Raw genomic sequence first — 21,272 nt, forward strand, 5'->3', positions numbered from 1 at the left:
TATAAAATGATATTTTCTCTAAAAATTATACTCCATCCGTCCCACGAATCTTGAGTTATTTTCTGTTTTAGCAAAAAAAATTCTTCTTTATTCACCTTTTCACTTTTTCACCTACCACACTTAACACATTAAATACTAGTATTTTCTTAATTCTCGTATCGAAAAGAATTGACTCAATATTCGTGAGACGGAGGAGTAATAATTTAATTGAAATTAATAAAACCCAACTTTCATATAAATTAGACAAATATTTCATACATGATTCAAACCAAGCCAGTGAAAGAATTGGTAAAATTAAAATTGAAGTATGTAATCTCTCCTAAAAAATTACTTATGTCACACCATCTTAAGGATTAAAATCTGTCAAATGTAGATGTGCCATCAAAATAGGCCCGACCCAATAAGCATGTCCAATTTTGGGTCACATTAATGTGCCCACATACGAATAAAAAAGGCCCAATTTTGGGTTGCATCAGTCTAATTTTGCTACTTCGCAAATATAGGAATATTCTTTTTGTGGGCGTGGGAGGGGTTTTCTGGGAGCTAGGGAGGTGAATTAGGTACTTTCAGGGAAGGGATTTTTTTTATTATTTTTTTTGATAAATTAATAGTATTAATTAAAAAAAATTAAAAGTCGCACTACAGGGGACTCAAACTCAAGACTTTTGACTTTAAGCATTAACTCCTTATCGCTTGACCAACACACACGCACACATAAGGGATTACTTTTTGTATATCCTACTAACATATACCATGTAGCTACTTTACTCGTTTAATTAGGAAATAAATTTTCCAAGAGGTGTGAATGAGTATAATCGACCGGAATGCGTGATTTGGGTTGTGAGTTCTTGATTTAGTATTTAGAATTTTGGTTTCCATATTAGAATATTGAGTTATTCAAAAGAGCATAATTAAAGGAACGGAGAGTCACCCTTACGGCATGGACGGTGATCAAAGGACGTTTACCAACCATCGACAATCTTATTCGCCGGCAGGTGGCAATTCAGGGACCGAACCTCTGTGTGATATGCAAGGAGAGGGAAGAGTCCGTTGATCACCTCTTTTTCTCCTGCGCAAAAATTGAAGAAGTCTGGAAGAAGTTGATCCTTTGGATGGGCAAGCAAGCCGTTTTCCACCTTAAGGTGAAGCCTCACTTTAATGCCTTCGTCAACCTTGGAAAAAAGGAAGATGTCAAGTTCTTAACCGCGGTTTGGTGTTGTGTTGTCTGGTGCATCTGGAAGAAGAGAAACGAATGCATCTTCAACCAAGGTTCTTGGTCTAAGGAAAGAATGGTTGCTGAAATCAAGACTAGGATATGGGGTTGGAGCTCGGCTTTCAATCTGAATCAGCCCAACGCAGACTTTCGCAGATGGAATGCAGCTGTTCACCTTCAGGGTTAGTCTCGGTCTGTGGCTTCTCTGGGATGCCCCGGTGTTGTAATCCTTGATCTTTTTGTTTTCTCGCGGGATGACCCGTGCTCGGTACTCCTTGTACCATCCTTTTAATAAAAATCTTTTTTCCTTATCAAAAAAAAAAAAAGTAACGGAGAGTCTTGTATCAAATTATCTGGTGAATCAAGATCAGTATGATGGATCAAAATTGTTATGGAGACACCTTAAGAAATAAGAATCGCATAATTAACCAAGAACAAACCATCATATTCAAGTCGAAAACCTTCTTTGGTTTTCAATGATTTTTTATTTCAACACACGAACAGTACTTGTACCTAAAGAGCTCAAAAGAAATGTGAAACCAAATTGTGCTGATAAATAGCCCTATTTAAGCAATTATTTCCATGGAGATCATCCATGCTCCATAAGCCATCCCATATGCTCAAATCATTGGGGGCCTCCGGCAGGACTTCTTGCTCGACGAGTGGGCTCGTGTGCACAACAAGTTCGTGGCTTGACTCATCGGAAGTCGATAGCTTAGTGTCGTTTTCGTAAAACAACGATATGATTTTTTTCATATCTATTTCATCTTGTTGGTATCGTTGTTGTTGGAGCTGTTGTTGTTGAAATTGTTGTCTTTTAAGAAGGCGAGCCCGCAATTTCTCAGTATTTCGAGAAGTAGATTTGCCCTTTTTTTTGAAGTGAGTCCTCCAATAATTCTTGATTTCGTTGTCGGTCCTTCCCGGCAGACTTCTAGCAATTGTTGACCACCTAGGTTCATAAAATGATTTAATGTAACTATGTCAAAAACTTGAAATATGTAATTAATTAATTAGTTAGCAATCGTTGACCACCTATAGTTTTTATTTGGGATAATACGCATTAATACACAAATTTCAAATTATGATTTTGCATATGTATTAAAAATCTTGTTTCTAAGTATACTAACTTTTAATTGTTTGGACTTTTCACACGATTGTCAATTGCTTCCAAATTAATGTTGAGATAAACATTTGAAATGTATATATGGCTTAAACGGTTAATGTACTAAATAATAGTTGGATGTTTATGCCACTTCAACTAGTCACGATGATACTAATTCGCTGAAAATTGATAATTGTGTGCAAAATTTAAATAATTGAAAATTCATGTATTTGAATGTAAAAATAATAATATAATTCATGTGCAAAAGGCAGTGGTATATTTAAGTTCAATCACCTTTTTATTTTTTTAATATCCACTTAGAAGATGTATTGGTATGCATCTTAATTCTATCTCAATTTATGTAAGGCAGTAGTTAAAAAGTATGGTCTCTAAACAAGACAAGCATCGAACTTGCGACAAAAGGTAGGAATTCTTGAGTGGGGTTGATGGTGAAATATTAAATATATATAGTAAATATGTAAATGGAAGCAGGTAAGAAGAATATTCCTTTTTATTATAATATTGAATTAAACAAAATAAATATTTAGTACCTGTTACCCCATCTAGCATGTAGTTCAAGGATGACACTCTCCTCATAAGGGGTTATTCGGCCTCTCTTAAGATCTGGCCTCAAGTAATTCACCCATCTCAATCTGCAGCTCTTTCCATTTCTTTTTAATCCTGTTTTTTCAAATAGTCAGAAAAAATAAATAAACAATACATGATCTTTATCCATTAATGTATTCACTCCAACCTTTCTAAAAGCTAAAAGTTAATATTTTTCTCCATTTTCCTGACTCAAATCTTGCTCAGAATCATTTAGACATTCACGCATAGTGCTATAAATAAATTAAAGGGAGTTTCTTTATATGATTGAATATTTTATCTTCGTCACTAAGATATTTTTCTATTTTATCTTCTTAATGGGATATAAATCAAATAAAATTAGTTCAAATTATACAAATCCTAAAGACTAATTAATTTTAAAATTTCAATCTATATTAAGAGTAGTGTACACAAGACAACATATATCCGTACGTCAACAAAAAGCTTGCAATCTTCAAACGTAAATGTTCCCTAAATTAAGAAATTACATATTTAATCTGTGAATTAATAATAAGGTTGATATACATGTGGTATGGGAAATCGGTTATATATAATTAAGAAAAACAATTAAGTAAATGACCTGCAAGCATAGCGACAGCGTTCCATTTGCCTTCACCATGCAACTTCACATACTCAACAAGCAATCTGTCTTCTTCGGCAGTCCACGGCCCTTTTCTCCACTCCTCTTCCATCACTCCACACCTCGCATACTGTGCCATATATCTCTCTGTGTGTATATATATATATATATATGTTGTGTAGTAAATTCCTTGGCAAAAGGTGCTTGTGTTTGCTGCATATTTATATTGGTGCATCGTCATTAATCAAATCTCAAACTTCATGTCATTATCAAATAAACAGTCAGTATCCTATCTTGACATAAGATAAAGATCAACCTTACTGGCCCAGCAACTGGATGTGCCGCGCAACTTGCGTGAGCATCTTTCGTGAGCACTAGTCACGTTTAGTCCATATATATTAGTATCTTTTTTATATATTTATCTCGATTCTAATATCTGAAAAATTATTTTTTTCCACTTTTTTAAAAGATGGTCAATAATAATTTTTCATTTATCCTCGTGGTGACTTGAACCTGCTATTGATTGGAGTGAAAATATCTTACCAATTCAACTTGCACTTGGTTGTCACTTCAAAAATTATTATATATTGACATCACTAACTTTACAAATTATCAGTTTGATTTGTTCTTTTTATTCGTTTATTTGAAGCTGAAGAATAAAAAAGAATAAATTGATGAGCCTTCATTTTTATATGTAATTTATAAAATTAATTGATATTATTTTTTGTGTATTCGGCAACATAGAACAAAGTAAAAAATTGTTAATGTGGACTAAATATGATCGTGCTTGTAGAAATTGTGGAATTGAAAAAATCCTACTATTGAGCATAAAAATACTCAATCATGCATCTTATTAATCATACAATTAAATAAACGTCATCTGAGTGTACAATATCAATATGACATAATTAATATTTGGTTAATTGCCTATAAATCCAAAATATTTTTCCAAATTCCAAAATTGCACTTATTATTTCTTTTGTTTTACCTTCGGGATCCATAACATTTTGTTTTTGTCGTCTAATTTAAGTCTAATCAACGATTTCTCCCACATTAAATCCTACATGGAGCTCGAAATTGACACTGTGGACACAACAAACAGTAAGTTAAAACGACGTCGTTTAGCTTCAATTTTAAAATCTAAATTAAATTATCTTCCTACTCCGTACATGTACATGTACATGTACATGTTCTGACCCCTACATCAACCACAAACCTATCCTCACAATGTGACACTTCAAACTTTGAATCAATGTTGGGTTTAGGAATGTAAAAAGACATGTCTTTCCTCACAACACTAGCATAAAGCTTCCACTGACAAGAATCAAAACATTTTGCAAAATAATGTGTTTTACTCACTGTTCTAAACTGTACAAAGTTATCATTTTCTATGGAATAGGTTGTGAGTGCTGTCAGTTAGAAGGAAATCAGGTGCCAAATTCTCCTCGATCGCGGCGGTTATCGGTGCGTCGCTTCAATTTTTGAATGAAGAAACCTTAATTCGAATGTGAAATAGAAAGGGAGAGAATTCAGATGTTAAAATTGAAGTTAAACGACGTCGTTTTAACTTATCGTCCTACGTGTTCGCGGTGTCAATTCCAATTTCACAGTGTCAATTCTAAACTCCATGTAGAATTTAATTTGGGCAAATCCTGAGGGGTTCCTTAATTTTGAAAAATATTTTGAATTTACGAGCAATTATCCCTTAATATTTATTGATATATTTATCTATCTATCTCTATATATTTTATACTAATATAATATATACGAGATTAAGGAAAGTTGTGTGGACTAATGAATCTCGAGTTTGGTGGCGTAATTCTTTATTCTTGAAAACCACTGCACGGACAATGGCATCTCAACATGTGTGGATTTTGCTTTAATTAAGGAGGATATTATCATCATGGTGCTAGTTTAAATATGATTCTTTTTGTGCATATTTTGGGCATTCAGAGCTTTAAATGTGCTCTTAGTACGTCATTAGCAGACAGGTGGTACTAATATAATAATGGTTCAAAGGGGTTCAAAGAATTGTACTAGCTTTTTTGAGTTATCCCAAAGGGCAAGAATGAATGGTATAAATTAAAAAATAATAATAATATAAAAAAACATTATGGTGTTTTAATTCAAGAAGGAAAAGTTAAGAATATGAATATAATGAAAGATTTTAGATCACCAAAATAACCACATAATTAATTAAGAAAGTTCAAGATGAATTTGTAGGTTGCTTTCGAATTACAGGATTAATTTTGAATTTGTAATAGTATATTTTTTTGAAAGCTTTATAATTGTCTTAAATCTAAAAAATATTTGTAGGAGCTAAAAAAAAGTGTCTATGTATGTGTGCATAATATGTAATTAGCACCCAAAAAATAAAACTATTTACCTCACCATCAAATTAACCCCTACTTTTCTTTGAAAATGAGGAAAACATGTCATTAAAGATATTTTTTACACACACACACATATATATAAATATATTGACATATACGCGTCAATTCAATAGCAAATAAAGGGGTCCATACAAATGGAACGGAGGGAGTACTTTTTTTTTTATGGTTAAGTATCAAATAAGCCCCTATCATAGTGACCCTTACCACGTTTAGATCCCTATAGTCGAAGTTGAGCCAACTAAACCCTCAGAGTGCCTAATTTTTAATGATCGGGCCCTTCGCCCTAACGGCTGTTTAACACAGTTAAGAGTTTTTTTCTTTTTCTTTTTTATTTTCGCCAAAGTCGTCGGAAACTCACCGGAAAATACACCTCTCATTTTCTCTTCTCCTTTTCCAGATTCCGGCGGTATCAACCACTCATTTTCTCTTATTCTTAAGTTCTCCGGGGATGAACTTCCTGACACGTGGCACGAAGGCCTCGCAAGCCGCGACAATGCGGCGGGGATCGTAAAAGTGAGACAACCACGACAAGTAATCAGACCAATTGAAGGCGCCGAGAAGCTTGAACCCTTCTCTCACCATTTCATGAATCTCATCCATCTCGTGGTCGTAGCGGCGGCCGAAGACGCTGCCGGTGATATTGTTCAAGGCGACGATCTGCAAATGCTTCCTAATAGAGATGGAGTCGTTGGCACTCTGTTCATCTGAGATGCTCCGTATCATGGTGGCGCAGTCTCTCCGATGGCCGAGCTCGTGGGCGGCGACGTGGCGGGGGGAGAAGAGGTGCGAGGCGATGGAGGCGAGGGAGCGGTGCGCGAGGCCGCGACTGAGGGTGATGCGGCTGCCGAAGCAGGGAAGGCCGTGTGGGCTAGGGATGGCGACGGCGCCGGCACGATTGCAGACGTTCTTCCAAGCGATGCCGCCGGGGGAGAAGGCCCAGGTGAGGAGAGCGAGAGAGATGGAAAGAGAGGGAGGATTGTGAGGATGTTGTCTCCGTCAGAAGAGGGTTTGGGACCCCAGAAATGCTGGTGAAATTTGAAAAAAAAAAAATCTTAACGGTGTTAAACCGCCGTTAGGGCGGAGGGCCCGATTGTTAAAAATTAGGCACTTTGAGGGTTTAGTTGGCCCAACTTCGACTATAGGGCTCTAAACGTGATAAGGGGCTTATTTGATACTTAACTCTTTTTTTTACTTTGGAGAGAGAGAGCGGTGGAGTTTGAACCCTAGACCTCACTGTTCGCAGATAGAAGTTCACACCGTTTGGTGTTCCCTCGGGAACAACAACAAATAAGTACTAGTGCTCACATTAGGTGTGTGGGATAATAATATTTCTTCTATGTGTGTGCATGAAACAACTCAATGGGTTAATCTGATCTTAATTGCTTTCAAATAAATTATTAAAAATGACGGGTTTTGAAAATTAGAAATATTAATATACTGATCGCATAAATAATAAGTCATCGATAAGAACGCTTGTAGTGGACGGGGTTTAGAAAAGGAATAGAATCAAAAACTATCTAGAAGAATTTAGGCTAAGATTAATTGAAGATAGTTTTGTCAAGCAATATTTAGTGATTCAACTGTTGAAAATGACTTTCAAATTAGTGGAACACCAGCGGCCTATTCCTTTTATTTAATTTTCCCTTAACCATTAACATCAATTTGCGTCATGGTATATATGTGCATGTTGGACTTTGAGAGTAACGCTAGTTTGTTATATGATGGGTAAAAATTTGTTAATTAGCACTACTAGTGCATACACTTGTTTTTATCTCTTGTTAGTCTAGTTCAGGTTAGTTAATATGTCACGCAAATTGAATTCAGTAACAACTTATACATCTAATTCGCAATCATGTAATATTGTAATATATATATATATATATATATAGGGGTGCGCTTCAGTAAGACCCCCTATTTTTCGTGTAACATGAGTACAATGAATAAGACATATAATACTAATGAACAAAACGTATATCTAATGAACAAGATGTATATACTGATGAAAAATAAAATTTAAAAAATTCGTAATGAATAAGACATATATACTGATGAACAAGGCCGTATATACTGATGAACAATGCAGTATATACTGATGAATAACTAAATTTAAAATATTCTGCTCCCTCCAGGATTCGAACCCTGCGAAAAAAAATCACCTTCCAAATACAATATCAGCCATAGGATTGATAAAATAAACGCACCAGATCGTGCCCTATATCTCACTAAAATTAGGGGGTCTCATTGGAGAGGCCCCCTATATATATATATATATATATATATATATATATATATATATATATATATGGGGCGGTTATTCAATAAACCACCCTTATTTTAAGAATTACGAACCAGCAAAAATACATGAATTTTATGTATAGCACGCATGAATAAACTGTATAAAGGCATGAATTGCGAAAAATAATTTTTTGCTACCTTTGGGATTCGAACTCAGGACCATGAATTTATCCAACAAAGTGATGAATCAACCGTAGATCTTGATAGTCTAAGGGCTGAAAATGATTCCTAATTTATATTTTAAGAAGCGTTTATATATATATATATATATATATATATATATATATATATATATATATATATATATAGGGAATGGATCAATGAAGAATGCTAAATGTAAAAGGAAACAATGAAAGCTGAATAACTCAATACATTTACTGAATAAATCACGCTATCAAACTAAAGCAATATTGGTATAATTTGATTTTGCTATCAATTAGGTACTAGCAATGAGTTTTTAGGTATTTTTTTATAATAAAATTTTATTTCAGCATATGATTAATTGAAAATTGGTGTCGTTTCAGCCAATCAATTATCATGGAAGAACGATATGTCACGTCAATTATTATGCTAGTTATGTGAGTAGTAAATTTGTCTGAAATCCTAATTGGTAAGATCAGATTAAATCAATATTTGAGTAATTTTCATGTCAAATGTTAAAATCTACATGTAAAATTATAATTCGATGAAAGTTAATTAATTTCTAGGCAATTAACCCAAATATTTAACTGCACAACCTCTTAATTAATTGTGAGTCTGTGACTGTGGAATGTTTAAGACACGCATTGCCAACGGTCCGGGTCTTTTTCTAGCTAGAAACATTAGCTTTATGACTGCATTAATTTAAGAAAAAATAATTCGACACGTTATTGTCGAATCTTATAAATCTTGATAATCTAATATTAGTGCAATAACTTATGATCATAAGTTCATAACTATGTCTTTGAATCTTGATGGAGTCGTCAGAAAAAGAGAAAAAAACACTATATAATGGACTCGTGTAAAAAAGGTTTGTGGGCTTGTTCACTTACAATTAAGGATTTTGATCAAATCTCTTAAGATATGCAAGTCTTTATTTTATGTTATCAATTAGATTGCCAAAGATATGGTAGAATTTATTTGCTCGAATTTTCTATTTTATTTTATTTTTTACTTTGAATCTCGTGTTTGTTGTTATGCATAATCACGTTTAAAGCACTACTAAAAATTAAACCGCTCATACATAAAAGTAATTTTGCGTTATCTAAATACAAAAAAAACGAGATATATAATGGTATCATGTATGAGGAGCGCTCATACGTAACGGTAATATATATACCGTTAACTATGCTATATATACATAACGGTAATATGAGACATACATAACACACATTGACAATCGTTTTGTATGAATATAATATGTAACGGTAAATATCTGTTATAAAATGTATTTTTTACGTATTGTATTGTAACTATATATGACGAATTTTTATATTTTCCATAACGCTCCATTACCGTTATCTTAATAGCAAACGTAACAATTTTTCACCATTATAACTTATTTTTTTCGTTATAAAATGTATTTTTTCCGTGACACAAAACAATTGTGTATAGAAAAAGTTGCGCTCGGTACCGTAAATGTGTATTCTTTTTCCTCAATTTTTAATTCCCTTTGTTACTTTGTACGCAAATTAAGATTGCCGCTTAGGAGACATAGGAAACAAGATGATAAAAAATAATGTTATTGTTAACTAAATGTTAGTGATGGTTACAAAAAAAATTCATAGATGATGAGTTGCTTATCAATTCAACATTATATATAATAGGGTTAATAGTTAATAAATTGGTGAACTTTTATCAAATTATAATTTTTTGCATATAAATTTTAAATTTAGGTAATTTTTTATTTTTTAATTTAATCTGATTTTGCATATTCAAAGTTTGGTGTGGTAACCACTGAAGTATTGATTTAATTCAATTGTGTTACCAATTAGAATTTTGGCCAAAGTTATTATTGACATGGCTAGTTGAATAATTGATATTGTTTCAATTCTATCAATCGATTACCACGCACGTCAATTATTCTATTAATTATGTGAGCAAAAAATTGACTGAAATCTCTATCAATATTAAAATTAGATAAATCAACACTTTAAAAATTATCACACCAAATATTAAAATTTGTATACAAAATTAAAATTTGACGAAAATTCAATAATTTCTCGACGATTAACCCTATATGATATATCAAGATTCATTTCTTATGTCACATCCATGAAATCCATATATAGTTAGGTAGAAAAGGGACTGAATCAGCCATTACTACTAGCTACCTTGAATTAATCTACGTTTCTTTGACTAATATATTTGGTATTTTCTTGTTTGCTTGTAATTATCAAGTCAGGTTAAAAGCTAGAAAGATTACACTTGAGATATCTTGGATTAAATATTATCTGGATTCCAATTTGAATAATCGTCGGTATTATATTTTGGCTAGTCATTTTCAGCGTGTTACGCGGCTATAATAACAAGCAAAAGTTACATTAATTATGAGTACGATGTTCAAAATAATATTATATATAAGGATTAAATATACTGAAAATCACAAAAAATTTTTTATTAAAGTTATACAATTTGGAGTTGTCAAGAATCCCATCAACCAATCGAAGAAGCCTAGTTCAAGCGGCAAAAATAAGACACTAAAAGGCTATCTTTATATAAGGTCATTGATTTAAGTTTTATCGAATACTTAATCTAGTTTATAATATTATGATTTTACTTGAATAATTTAAATGTAATATACATATATTTTGTATCTCTGAAAAATAAAATGTCAACCCGAAATTCTATCGGGCCAAACTTTCTATGACCCGACCTAATTAATTTTAAATCGGAATGAGCTAGTCACAACCTTTCAGTTTTTGTGTTATTTAACATCCATTTTTTTTTCCACTTCATGCTGCGTGCTAAATGGACTTTCCTACACATATACGATTTTCGATAAAGATAACTATATTTTGGAACAAGATTTATGGGCAAAAACAATCACAATCTTTGAAAATAGTTGCAAACACAATATAGTTGCAATTGCAAATACAACATTTTGGAGTAATATTTAATATATTTTCAAAACATCAACATAATGTGTGCATGCTCTGTATCTGAGAAATTTGAACAAGTACAGAAAGCTCAGTTTCATTTTCATTAAAACGAAAAATATAAATAAAAAGAAGCACATCCTTAAACAAAATGAAAATAATAAGCAAAACTATTTTACAAAAAAGAATAACTCCATATATAAATTTGTGTGTGTTTACATATGTCAACTGGAGTCTGGAGAAGGAATGATAGAATCTGGAAGCAAAGTTCAGGCAAAATGGAGAAGGAATGAGAAATTGAGAATAACTAGAATCTGGAAGCAAAGTTCAGGCAAAATGGATTTAAAAAAAATTTGGACCATTTCTCGATTTATGCGTGTCATCCTTGCGCAGGGGCCATGCTAATCTTCTCTGTATCGTTCCAATTTTATCGGATGTCCCCGAAGGGACAATACGTATTGTCAGTTTTCAACATATAAAGGGAAAACGGTTTTTCTGCGTAAACGATGTGGGACAAAAATAAGCTCTTATTGGATTGGCGATTGGGCCTTGTTAATTGGATCGAATAGTTGTAAATGGGCCGCATTTATCCTCTGGATTCATCACGTAAAGAATGGAATAATCAAAATCCAATATGAGTTAAAACTACACTGAAATTAATGTTCAATTACTAATTCCAACTTCATTAAAAGAAAAGGAGAAAACACATTTATATATCCTTACAGAAATAAAATATCATCAATAATATATTAATACGTCATAAGCTACCTGCTTTTAACTACGAATTATATTTATGTTGATAATAGTTTAGAATAGTATTATATTAACAGTAGTTTTGCATTATTTTTATAGAAATCCGATTAGGAATATATGAGTGTATCCCAAACACTTGATTTGAACGAGCTGAAGTAGCAAGACAATCCAATCGAATTTGATAACTTTATTACTCCCACCATAAATGAAGCAGTTTTTTTCGACACAAAATTTAAGTAATTACTATTATTTAATATATTTAATTATATGTATAATTACATACAACCAAAATTTTAATTCAAATCAAACTCCAAAAAAATTCAAAAAAGTTCAAAATTTTTCATCTTTATATGATATAATTTACTTATTTGATTATACATGTGATACGATTATTTTTCATCTTTATGTGATATAACGAATTAGTTATTTAATAATACATATGATCTCGCCTAAGTGCAGTTATTGTTTTATCACCGAATTATTTATTTATACATTAAATACCTCTTTGTAATTCTATTCTAAAAAAAATCACTCTTAATTTTTTACAAAAAAACAAACAACAGAAGGCTCAAACATTAAATTAATTATACGGGAAGATAACGTCGTCACTAAACCAAATACAAACAACACATAACAAACTTCCCAGTTTTACGAGTTGGAAAGCGAAAAAGCTACGCAACATTACATTAATAACAAAATTCCAAATTATAAGTCCAGTTTTGGAAAATTGCGCGTTCAGACCATTCCACCGGTGGCGCTGCCTTTGTGCACCGGCTGAGCTCCAGCGACTCCGCCGCCGTAGCCAGTGTCGTCGTCGTAGGCGCTGCTGCGGTAGAAGCTAGAGTGAAGCAGAAGCACATAGATGGACTGCGTGAAGGCCAGAATTATGATGAAGGCCTCCACCACCCTCAACCGCCACCCTCGCCACCCTCCCACATTTATCTCCTTGCACGCCAATCTGCAATCAAATTATATATACATTTCTTTACCAACGTTACATACATGATTACTTAGCATTTTAATCACGAAATAATCATCAATATATACATCAAAGGACGTCCGATTACTCGCAATTTAGCCCCAACATATCACTCAAGATTATTCGAAATAGAACACAATAGATACATGCATATAGTAAGAGAGGCAAAAAATAACCCGAAAGCGAGAGCGGTGACGGCCCAGGCGGCGGTGGAAGTGGTGGAGGCGGTGGCGAAGCTGTCGTTCCGCCAAGTTCTGAGGTGGTTGCCGCCGCCTATTTTGGAGACTATTCCAAGTACTGCTGCCAGTACCGAGAATGTGAGTAAGTGTCCCGTTGCTCCATTTCCTCCCACACCTGTAATCAATCAATCCAATTTAATTTCTATTTAATTGATCCAGTTCTAAAATAACGGATGTTGCATTTTACTAAAATACTGGAAAAACATGCATTCTAATTATGTTCACAAAAAAGGATTAAAAAAAAAATGAATATACTTCATATATGATAAACCTAGTACTAACATACATTCAAATAAATACCAAAACAATAGTGATGAAAAAATGGTATAGGGCTTACTTGGATGTGCAGTTCGACCATCAATGTACCTATTGAGGCACCAACTTGCAAACACCAACACAATGAAATACATTATCAAATTCAGCAACAGCAATGGACCTGCCATGTTCCTCGCAGCTATTCTATCCATTTTTTTCACAACACTAAATATTTAAATATATATGTATTTCTTACTATTGCAAAGAGAGAAGCGATGAATTTAGTTAAAAAGTTGTTGATTTGAGTTGTTGGGATGTTGAAGTGTGAGTGGCAGCTGCTATAATATATAGAAGAGGCAAATGGGAATTTTTTATTGTTATAAGAACATGCGTGGCAGCATTGCATGCAGCAGAGGTGATTCACATACTATATATGGAGGCACTTGTCCCCTTCTCCTTCATTCCGAGCTTCTCCACTCCTTTGTTTAATTTCCAGTTTGTTATTTTTCGTTGTTTTCTCAAAACTATCAATTTACTAATGATTTATCAAACTGAAAAAAGAATTTGTGGTCAAAGTTTGGATTTCGAGCTCGGTTTAGGATAAGTTATAATAATAAGTTATTACTACATGCTAGCAATCTCTTCATCGAATAACTAATCCATAAAATATGTGGTGGAATGTATTGTAACAATGAATATGAGTACGAAAAATAGAACACAGCAAATGATAATGCAGTTCAGTTAAACAACCTACATCGAGAGAGCCTCACCCAGGAAAAAATATCCACTATATGAAGTTAAGATGTATAAAGGACTTACACAATAAGACACCCTCTTACTTAGCCTTTACATTTTTCCAAAACCTCACCAATAGTGAATAATTGAAAGCTAGACAACGACTAACTTTCTAGGCGCACCTAATCCCTTGAGAAATAAAAACCAACAATAAAGAAGAGTTTATAACTCTTTTACAATGTACGCTCAAGTGTATAACTTACAAACATTGTTCTGCAAGGAAATAAAAGTACTGTATCAATGAAAGTACTACAGACTGTACAAATCCGGGGGGACACCTAGCAGAAACAGAATTCTCGACTACATTGCGAGAGATATTAAGCACAATCCCCAGCCATGATGAACCAAATATGGCCTCCTTTTATAAACTTCAAGCCTCCAATCTTCTCTTGTAGCCCAAGTTAATCATTTCCTAGTCGTAGAAGGAAACAAGAGTTCTAGTTTGATGAGGACTCTGCTTGGATGATCTTGATATATCTCTAATTGTGATCCATCAACAAAACGTGCATACTATGATACTACTGATATAATATGAAATATATCCATAAGAGTTAACTGGAATATGCTGCTGAAAAATCGCACAGGAAAGTATCAGCCAAAGTACCAGACACTGATTGGTACTTTGCTTGTAATCGAATCTGAACATCCTGAGATACTTCAAGAATTGTCTACACAATGACAATATACTCCCTACATCCCTGAAATGGCTTCCTCTTTGGGGACGACACGTACGTGTTTTAATGAAAAGTTGTAAAGTGTATTGATAGTAGAGAAAAATTGATATAATTATTATTGGAAGTTGTGAAAAGTGTTATAATTAGTATTGGAGTGGTGAAAAGTGAAAAGTAAGAATAAATAAAGTATTATTAGTGGTGGGGTAGGTGTCCAAAAATGGAAAGAAAGAAAGAGGAAGTTATTTGGGAGACGTCCCAAAATGGAAAAAGAGAAAGTTATTTTAGGGACGGAGGGAGTATATTTAAGTATAACCAATACTCAACAATCTTCCCCTTTGTCATTGATGTGGACAAAACAAGCTGCACACCTCATGAATAAACTGGAAATACAGCACCAGCGACAGACACATGAACATGAAACACTCTGTCAAAAGGTCTCTTCATTTTCCATCTTCTCCCCCTGAATTGAATCAATTTGTGAATGCACCAACAATAGCCTCTAATACAATCTCACAAAACAATACCACATGGATTAGTGTCACCAAGATCTAACACCGATAACTTAGGTGACCTGCTCTGATACCAATTGAAAAGTTTACCTATCCAATTGCATAAATGTCGCACACACAAAACAGCACAAAACGTGCAACACAACGTAACAGTAAAAGTATCACAAAAAGTAAGAACATTGAACACAAGAATTGTTCACCCAGTTCAGTTAAACAACCTACGTTTGGGGGGCCACGCCCAGGGGTAAATCATCTACTAGTGAAGATAAGTTATACAAAGGACTTACACGACAAACTCTCAAGCTTTCTCGCCTCTATAACTTCCCAAACCCTCACAACCGTGAATAATTGAGAGAAGAACAACAATCAACTCTCTAAGCGTCACTCACCACCAACAACTACGAAAATAAGCTTTACCAACAGCCTGGTAAATGAAGAACAAAAGAATTCGAACACCCACAACCTTGCTTGATATAACAACAGCAAGATAACACACCAGTTTGTTCTCACACGAACTGAACAAACTAAGAACTCAATAAACAAAAACTAGTTTTTCTACCCACATAAAAAACGAACTAAGCACTCAACAAAACACTCTTTATGAACTGAAGAAGAGTAATAAAACGCAGCAACCTTCATGTGATGATCTCTTCAGTCTTTTATAGATGTAGGTAGTAGAAAACCCTAGAAGAGATAAGTTGAACCAAGGACTCTTGTAGATAACTCCTTAATTATCTTCGAATAACCAAGGAGATGTGCATGCTCTGAACTCAGGAAGCAAGTTTATCTAAAACCCACGAGATATACTTCAAAAACGAATATATAGCTGTAAACTCGTTTTGGACTGTACCGGTCAAAATATCAAACTAGATACTATGAGAGCAAAACTAGCAAATTTGTCTACACAACAACCAAACTTGAGTATCAATACTCAACAATCATATTACAATTATAACTCGAAGTATTTTTCAATTTTTGGTTATTTGAATTGAATTTATATTGAAAGTACTAAATTTTCAAGTCTAACTTTAAATTCTTTATTTCCAAACTAGCTTGTCACATCCGAAATTTCATATAAAAAAAAAGTAGATCACTTATTTTCTCAATTTTATAAAATATTTGGTCTCCTATTAGATGTAAAGATGAATATTATATATTTCAATTCACGTGATATATATTTGTAAAGCAACTCTATGAAAGATAAACTCGAAAATATTATGAGATAATGATTAGAGAAATATATAATTTTCTTAAATAATTATTGTTTTTCTTTGCAATGCAAAAATATTTTCATAAAGTATTGGAGCGAAAAGAAAGAGAAATAAAATGATGACTTTGAAAAATAGAAACAAATCCCACCTAACATATATATCAAACAAAATATTAATTACTACTATTATTTAATTTAAAAGTAAAATAATAAATTTTAAAATCAAGTAACTATAAAAATTTTGGTTAATATTTTAAATTGGAGCGAATCTTCTTTCTAGTCCTATCGAGCTTAAGCTCACTTAATATTTTTTGTAGTCCTATCGAGTTTTTTTTTTTTTTCCCCTATAATTGTCCTTCTTTTCGATATTTTTCTATGACTATTGGACTTATTTAGATCGGAACGCTACATTCTGAATAAAATGCTGAAATTGTGATACTCTAGTCTTGAATCTATATTCTTTTTGGCAAAAAAATCACGGAATAATATCGAATGACCGCTTTTTACCTTTGTATATATAAAAGATGAAATGAAGTATTCTTTACTTTTCCAATTTCCACTCTTAATTATTCCAACTTTATTCCTTGCTTGCTCTCATTATCTCCATTTCAGTTCTCTTATTATGGAAGGAAAAGAATGTCTTAATTTTCTGGAAGATTAATTATAGAAAAAGTTGGCAATTACTTTGGTTAATTTATCATTCTGATTTTCTTTTTCCTTAATCACCCTCTAATTGGGATTTATCAGCAATCATTTTTGGATTTGTAATAAGAGTAACAAGAATCCCTTTTTAGGATACACCAAAATTTCTCCTTAAAATAAAGGAATATTATTATTTAATTTCAGTCCCTCCTAAGAAATCAGAAGTGCGTCAACCGACGCCGACCCCTCTTCCACCTTCCGCCGATCAAGCAATGGAGGAAGATAAACCTCTGAGGAAAATGGCGGATGCTTTCAAAGAATTGAGCAACAGATTAAGTCAATTCCCCGAGGGAGAAGAAGCCCGCCTTGAACTCGCCCCCTTCTCTAACGCCTGCTCTCTCGTCTCTCCTCTCTTCAGATGTCTCGGCATCGCTTTCAAATTCGCTGAGCTCGATTACGTTGCCAAAGTAATTCAATTTTTGTTTTAATTGTTGTTTTGTGATTGAGTTTCTTGTGAATTTAGTTTACTTTTTATCGGAAGTGTTGTTGAGTTTAGTGAGATCGACAGACCAGCAATTTATTGTGATTTTGTGTGTTACTGCTTTCTGTAATCTAATTAGTCATTTATGTGTAACTTTTAGTAGTAATGTGTTGATAATTTTACCTGTTTCCTTATTTTTAATGCTATGTCTGTGTTTAATTAATGAACTTTTGATCCTTACAATATTGTGTTTTTACTGGAATTACAAGTAACTCGTTGATGTTGAATTCGTAATTTGATGTGTTGTGATTCTGGATATGGAATGTTAGCTGTTTTGTTTCTGCCATGATCTTACGTGATTCCGTAAATGTATATAGGTTGGTGTGTTTTGCAAGTTTGATCATGCTATAATGCAGGAAATAACGTTCCGGTTGCACAATAATCATACGTTGTTCATTAAAAATGTGTGATTTGATCTATCTTGCAATCTGAATATGTATTATCTTGCAAAAGTCCTTGAAACTATGTATGATGTGGCAAGTTTCTTTCATCCATGCACGCGTTGCAGCTTTGTGATATAGAGTGCCACTGTTCAATGTGGTTGCCTTATTTCCGATTTCTTTTTACAACTCATTTAAGGTGAATGATCTTGTGGGGGCGTCAAAATCAATAACCGTGGTGCCACTAATGATGGATGATGATGTTAAATCTGATTGTGTGCGGAAGGCAGGGAGTCACACGAGGAATCTTCTCAGAGTGAAGCGTGGAGTTGACATGGTCAAGGTTTTGTTTGAGCACATTATTTCTTCACAGTACGTCCTCTTCCTGCAATCTCTGCACTAGTTGTTTCATGGTATTTGTACTGTATTTTGTATTTGTTTCCCCGCAAACTTTTGGGTTGCGATTACATAAGAGTCAAAAGTGATCATGCCCATATTATCGGATCAATTTTGGAACATGTAGCTAGCAGTCATAGATGGAAGTTTACAGCAATCAAGTGTTGAATTATTTTCACACACAGTGAGAGTTTAACTTAATTAGATCTAATAAATGAGATACATTTCCTTCAAAATAAAAATAAAAATGAGCTACATTAAATTAAAATCACACTGAAACATGCAAAACACAATTCTGTGTGTTATGCATACAGAAATGAACTACTATCTGAATAATGACTGACATAATGTGAACAAAAAAACATGCAATATTTCCGCATCATGCATAGAATTGTGATGTAGCAATATTTGTCTTGGCGTTATGAAATTAGTGATCCCAATGAACCCTTGTATGTCAAGTGTATCCATACATATAGTGAATTTAAAGTATTTTAACGAAGATGGGAACCTCACAGGAATTTTGTATTTTGCATTCCCTATTTTTGAAAAGAATCATTCGGTTAACGGATAAAATTGATTTCTCAGTAATCTATGCCTAGCACAATGACTTATCTTGTAGTGCTTCAAATCTTGTTGTCTATAGGGGAAGTTCCCTGAAGGACCCAGCTTCAAAAGCTTATGCGCAAGTTTTTTCTCCATACCATGGATGGGCCATTAGAAAAGCTGTGGCTGCAGGAATGTATGCCCTTCCCACAAAGGCACAGCTGTTGAACAAACTGAATGAAGATGGTGAGTTTCATGTTTCTGCAGATCTCTTATTCCGTTAATTTGTATGTTAGCAAAGAACATAAACCTGTCTTCTCACGCATCTCTTGACATTCGCATGTTGATGCATAAGCTATATATTGATTTAGCAAGTTCTAATTCAAATAAACTCGGGATAGTTGGTCTTTGTCTAACCCGTTTGATTAAAATAAGAACTGATGAATTCAATCATAAATGTGCCAGATCCTAACTTGACTGATCAGCCAACATAAGCCATTTGGCTAATGATCATGAATGGGGAAAGAACTTATCATTTAAACCAAGGGCTCTACTTACTCACTATAGTAATTGTATTGCACGAATTAGAGGGTGTTTGGCTAAGCTTATTTTAAAGAGCTTATAAAATGTAATGTCTCAAAGCTTATAAGTTGTCAAAGTGTTTGAGTAATAAGCTTATTATAATTTAGAGAGTGAATAGTGAGGTACAGAGAACATTGTAGACGGATGAAATTGGAAATGTATTTGATGAAAATATCGAACCATGGTTGAGTTATTTTCGTAAAATGGTTGTTGCTTATAAGATAATAATGAGAAAATAAGTTGGAATTGATGAACTTGTTTTTTGGACAGCTTATAAGCTCTGAGAGCTTATTTTTATAGCTTATAAGTTGTTTAGGAGCTTATTTTTTTGTCAAACACTTTGAAAGAGCTTATAAGCTCTTTAAAACAAACACCCTCTTAGATTAACTTTTACTACATTGAGATCTTTGTAGTTCCTTTTTACTGTCTTCCCATTGGTTTCTATTCTTTTTGCTTGGCTATATGTGATGAATTGAATGTCTAGTTTTAATTCACACTTGCATGACTTTATCTTTTCAAAATGTCAAAAAAGTATTTTCTCTTTCAGAAACTTCAGCAAGAATTCAGATGCAGAACTTCGTAGCCTCGGCAGCTCGAGTCGTCAAGTACATCGAGCAGCTCTTCATCTCAAGAGGGTTAGGAACTGATTGGTGAAAATGGGATTCTTATAGTTCTGATTTCTGAACATCTCATCTATTAATCTTATATTATGTCTGTATTTTACTGATTTAATCATACTTGTATCTCAATATGTCAAACATACTAATATTTTCATTATTACTTTGTATTGGAAATAATTACTATTTGGTTAAATTAAATCATATATTCCTTCTTTAGTTTGAAATTAGCAAATTTGTTTGTTGAATGTATTTTTATGGACAACACTATTATATAAGCAAATTCAAACCTAATCCGAGAAAATAAATCTGACCGAACACTTCGGTATGAGTTCAGGTTACCCAAAAAATTCAGGTTTCAATTTGAACCCAACCTAATTTTCTAGTAATACATATTTATAACTGGGATAATGGTTTGTAAATTAGCAAATTTTGGTCAAATCCTAATTTTACATACCACAAAAAGATTTTATGAACATATTAATTGCGATCAAAACTGGTCTATCTCCAAATTGACAATGATATGACCACCTGAAAATTTATGTCAGCATTAGTTTGAGGGTAATTTGATTTCGGTAGCAAAATCAGCAAAATATGACCAAAATCTGATTGATGGAAATTAGTCTAGCCCATGTATGATGCATTTATAAGGGCATTGAAACTTTAGTACTTCACTATAAAGCATAAATTGACAAATATTGTTTCTCTTAACTCTTAATTTTGGAGACTAATTTTCTATTTGGACAAATAAATAGTGCGATAAAAAAACCCATAGAAGTAATTTGGGCTGCTCGTTTTTCGAAACATATATGCTCACATAGGTTGACCAGGACCAAGCAGCAAGAATCCATCCATATAAGAGGTTTATTCGAAGGTTTTTGCAATATAGAA

At 33.3% G+C, this 21,272-nt stretch overlaps 3 protein-coding genes and 1 non-coding gene across 4 annotated transcripts; 1 reads left to right on the forward strand and 3 right to left on the reverse strand.

Moving 5' to 3' along the window:
* Positions 1-1,658: 1,658 nt before the first annotated feature.
* On the reverse strand, positions 1,659-3,771 carry LOC130991893 (MYB-like transcription factor EOBII). Its single transcript, XM_057916342.1, has 3 exons — positions 3,502-3,771; positions 2,867-2,996; positions 1,659-2,162 (listed from the first exon to the last, which is right to left on the reverse strand). The coding sequence occupies exons 1-3, from the start codon at positions 3,740-3,742 to the stop codon at positions 1,736-1,738; spliced, it is 798 nt and encodes a 265-aa protein (XP_057772325.1). The 5' UTR covers positions 3,743-3,771; the 3' UTR covers positions 1,659-1,735.
* Positions 3,772-11,613: 7,842 nt separating this feature from the next.
* Positions 11,614-11,716, reverse strand: LOC130996464 (U6 spliceosomal RNA). Its single transcript, XR_009092636.1, has one exon. It is a non-coding gene; the product is annotated as a U6 spliceosomal RNA (small nuclear RNA).
* Positions 11,717-12,564: 848 nt separating this feature from the next.
* LOC130991902 (membrane protein PM19L-like) lies at positions 12,565-13,811 on the reverse strand. Its single transcript, XM_057916355.1, has 3 exons — positions 13,575-13,811; positions 13,175-13,352; positions 12,565-12,977 (listed from the first exon to the last, which is right to left on the reverse strand). Exons 1-3 carry the CDS (start codon positions 13,702-13,704, stop codon positions 12,755-12,757), a joined length of 531 nt encoding a protein of 176 aa, XP_057772338.1. The 5' UTR covers positions 13,705-13,811; the 3' UTR covers positions 12,565-12,754.
* Positions 13,812-17,221: 3,410 nt separating this feature from the next.
* Positions 17,222-20,600, forward strand: LOC130991896 (accelerated cell death 11). Its single transcript, XM_057916347.1, has 4 exons — positions 17,222-17,789; positions 18,443-18,615; positions 19,283-19,428; positions 20,312-20,600. The coding sequence occupies exons 1-4, from the start codon at positions 17,595-17,597 to the stop codon at positions 20,416-20,418; spliced, it is 621 nt and encodes a 206-aa protein (XP_057772330.1). The 5' UTR covers positions 17,222-17,594; the 3' UTR covers positions 20,419-20,600.
* The last annotated feature ends 672 nt before the right edge of the window (positions 20,601-21,272 follow it).

Source organism: Salvia miltiorrhiza, chromosome 7 (assembly GCF_028751815.1).
Source record: "Salvia miltiorrhiza cultivar Shanhuang (shh) chromosome 7, IMPLAD_Smil_shh, whole genome shotgun sequence".
Lineage (NCBI taxonomy): Eukaryota > Viridiplantae > Streptophyta > Magnoliopsida > Lamiales > Lamiaceae > Salvia > Salvia miltiorrhiza.

What these genes read in the sequence shown, in the direction of transcription:
- LOC130991902 (XM_057916355.1), bottom strand. Translation starts at nt 13,704, where the DNA reads ATGGATAGAATAGCTGCGAGGAACATGGCAGGTCCATTGCTGTTGCTG. An exon ending in TGGTCGAACTGCACATCCAA is followed by an intron (nt 13,353 to 13,574) that starts GTAAGCCCTATA and finishes GATTGATTACAG; the next exon opens with GTGTGGGAGGAAATGGAGCA. An exon ending in GTCACCGCTCTCGCTTTCGG is followed by an intron (nt 12,978 to 13,174) that starts GTTATTTTTTGC and finishes ATTTGATTGCAG; the next exon opens with ATTGGCGTGCAAGGAGATAA.
- LOC130991893 (XM_057916342.1), bottom strand. Translation starts at nt 3,742, where the DNA reads ATGACGATGCACCAATATAAATATGCAGCAAACACAAGCACCTTTTGC. An exon ending in CGCTGTCGCTATGCTTGCAG is followed by an intron (nt 2,997 to 3,501) that starts GTCATTTACTTA and finishes TTGAAAAAACAG; the next exon opens with GATTAAAAAGAAATGGAAAG. An exon ending in CATGCTAGATGGGGTAACAG is followed by an intron (nt 2,163 to 2,866) that starts GTACTAAATATT and finishes TTATGAACCTAG; the next exon opens with GTGGTCAACAATTGCTAGAA.
- LOC130991896 (XM_057916347.1), top strand. Translation starts at nt 17,595, where the DNA reads ATGGAGGAAGATAAACCTCTGAGGAAAATGGCGGATGCTTTCAAAGAA. An exon ending in AGCTCGATTACGTTGCCAAA is followed by an intron (nt 17,790 to 18,442) that starts GTAATTCAATTT and finishes AACTCATTTAAG; the next exon opens with GTGAATGATCTTGTGGGGGC. An exon ending in GAGCACATTATTTCTTCACA is followed by an intron (nt 18,616 to 19,282) that starts GTACGTCCTCTT and finishes TGTTGTCTATAG; the next exon opens with GGGAAGTTCCCTGAAGGACC.